This window comes from the organism of the source record quoted next, unplaced genomic scaffold (genome assembly GCF_019419815.1).
Source record: "Pyrus x bretschneideri cultivar Hongxiangsu unplaced genomic scaffold, Pyrus_bretschneideri_v1 Contig11, whole genome shotgun sequence".
Classification (NCBI taxonomy): domain Eukaryota; kingdom Viridiplantae; phylum Streptophyta; class Magnoliopsida; order Rosales; family Rosaceae; genus Pyrus; species Pyrus x bretschneideri.
The window spans coordinates 7,205,781-7,208,476 of NW_025999402.1; the positions used below are offsets into that span (position 1 = coordinate 7,205,781).

The 2,696-nt window shown below is 42.3% G+C and overlaps 1 protein-coding gene across 1 annotated transcript; it reads right to left on the reverse strand.

The window, feature by feature from the left end:
- Window positions 1–494: 494 nt before the first annotated feature.
- On the reverse strand, window positions 495–2,696 carry LOC103928334 (phosphoglycerate mutase-like protein AT74H). Its single transcript, XM_009337367.3, has 2 exons — window positions 2,087–2,696; window positions 495–1,125 (listed from the first exon to the last, which is right to left on the reverse strand). The coding sequence occupies exons 1-2, from the start codon at window positions 2,556–2,558 to the stop codon at window positions 677–679; spliced, it is 921 nt and encodes a 306-aa protein (XP_009335642.2). The 5' UTR covers window positions 2,559–2,696; the 3' UTR covers window positions 495–676.

A 2,696-nucleotide genomic window follows, 5' to 3' on the forward strand; every position in this document is an offset into this window, starting at 1 on the left:
TTGGTTGAAAAAAGGACACATCTGTTTTGTGAAATATGCGGTCTGGCTAATGTTGATAAATCACATGTGACTCTCAGCCACGCATATTCTTGTATGTAACCGGTTTTATTTCGCTTATTAGTGTCTCTCTTATCACATGACATCTTATATTAGTATCTCTTTCATTACGTAACACATTAGTATCTTTCTCATTACGTGACACGTGTTGCATGAACAGAAAAACACCAAGGGAGCACGCCAAACTGGGAACGAACATGTACTTATCACTTTCGTGTCACATAAAAAGAGAGAAAAGACAAGCACACCGGGTACAAATATGTGCTTCATTTCACTTGTTTTGTTCAAATGGACGATATTCTAAATTACTCGTGCAACGGGACGAGCACGCCAGGAACAAACATGTACTTCACTTTCCATACTCTTTGAGCATGCCATTGCATGTGCTAGTTTTGTACCTGAATTTTCTGTATTGTAAATTATAATTTGGCAGTTAGTTCAATGCAATTAAAAGATACACCAAATAAAATCTGTTTTACAAAGAAAATTTCCTATGCATAAACTGATGTTGCTAATTTCTACTTCCAACATTCAAGAGATAACTATGAACATACAACAGTTAAGTACAAGGTCAAATCAAAAGAATTCCCAACCCATATGCTAAAATAATCAGTTTGGTTCAAGAACTGCAATTCGTTTGCGGAATTTTTTCATCAGTTTCATGCCAGATCTCGTCACCGTCACCGTTGTCTTCTTCCGACTCAGCTAGTTTGTCGAAAAAAGCATCGAGGTACCAGGGGCAACGTTCGTTCCAATCGCCCCTGTTGGCATGGGCTCGCCACTTTTGGTCGGCTATCATTTCGGGTGATAGACCCCATTCTTGCAGTTCTTCCTCAGTGTGATGAATTGCTAAGCTGTACTCTCCACCCTTTCCTAATTGCATCACTCGAAATTCACAATTCCCAAGGTTGTTTAGGTGCTCAAATTGCTCGACCGTCCACTTGAACCACTTCATGAGGAAGACGCGTGATGTTAGCCCATGTGATATGATTATGAGATTGAGGTCATGGCAAGGGTCATGGCGATGCCTGTTCATGTCTATGTCCCTCCATAAGGATTCAAGAAAACCTGCAATCATCTGTCTCATTAGACAACATGAAATATGTAACACCAAACCCTTTATGCAGCAATCAAATGCACAGATACACAGGAATTTCTAAACCTCCATATATTCATCTCATCACGAAGAGAGACGTCAAACTGACAGTACAATTCAAAAGATGCATATGTGTAGAACCCAGTTCCATCAATTTAACATGTACAGAATTCTTAAGGATTTGTGTTCGGGTTCATATAGTTGCAAAGTGTAAGCATTGGTTATGTTGCGGTTCAATTAAATCGGACTTCAATTTACAGCTCTTGTCCTCCTCCACTTTTAAACCATGAATCATTCTCTTCAAAAACCTCTCATTTGCAAAACAATACTTTAATCATCATCATTTTTAACAAAAGCGATATTCTAAACTACTCAAACTACAAGGAGGCGTGTTCAAACTAAGGTGCAAAAGGACCGGCACACCGCTAGCCAGTTTGCCTAACCACACATGCATACTTCAACTATCATTTGGCATTTGCCCAATACCATTCTCTAAACAAAAGCATTCAATCATAAGATTCATAATATACACCTCCAAATGGAAACCCAAAATTCAGATAGCACCTAACTCTCTTTCTAAATGCAAACATAGGTTAGGCAAAGTTGGCCGCGGCAATGCGCCCGCCTCTTAGCACCTAAGTTCGAATCCCCCAAACCCGCAGTTTAGAATATCGCCTTGTCAAAGTTCAAGCATTTATTTTAGATTCCATCACAAACCTTACTCTTACTTCTAGAGTAGTACTAAAACCCAATTTTAGCTAAATGTTTCACCAAATTCCAAACCACCAAACAACAAAAACAAACTTAAAGTTTTGAACTTTACTACAAACAATCAAAAACCCCATCTTGGGTTACTTCCAAAATGCTCAATAAACAAAACCCAAAACCAAAACGTAAGAAAAGAACCAAAAAAAAAAAAAAAGCGAAACGTACTCGAAACGCGATCGTAGACGTCGGCGGCGGACTCCCCCTCCGGAAACCGGTAGAAGAACCGGCCGAACCGCTCCCTGGTCTCCTTAATGGCCTTCATCCGCTCCTGCACTTGGAAGTTCCCGAAATCCTGCTCCCGTATCCGGCACTCCTCGCGGACCCCGATCACACGTTTCCTGGAGAAGGACCGTCCGATCTGGCTGAGCGTGGAGCGCGTCCGCTCGTAAGGGGAGACGTAGAAGCAGACACGCCAGTTGGGGCTGGCAGCGCCGGTGGCGTCGGAGACGACGCGGTGGATCTCGGCGCCGGCGAGCTGGGCCTGGGCCAGCCCTTCTTGGGTAAGTGGGATTTTGTTGTCGGGGGTGGTGGTGTAGGCGGCGGTGTCGAGATTCCCTTGGGACTCGCCGTGCCGCATTAGGATTATCCGCTTCGGTAGAACTGGCTGTAATCTGCTCTTGCAATTTTGTTCCTGCATTTTAAGATCTCTCTCTCTCTAACTATCTCAATCTTAATCTCTCTATAAGATTTTGAGTGTAGAAAATGGAATTGAAAAATCAGAAATTCAAACGATGAAGTGTGACAACGTTGGCATCTGGTTTTTCACTTCCATAAT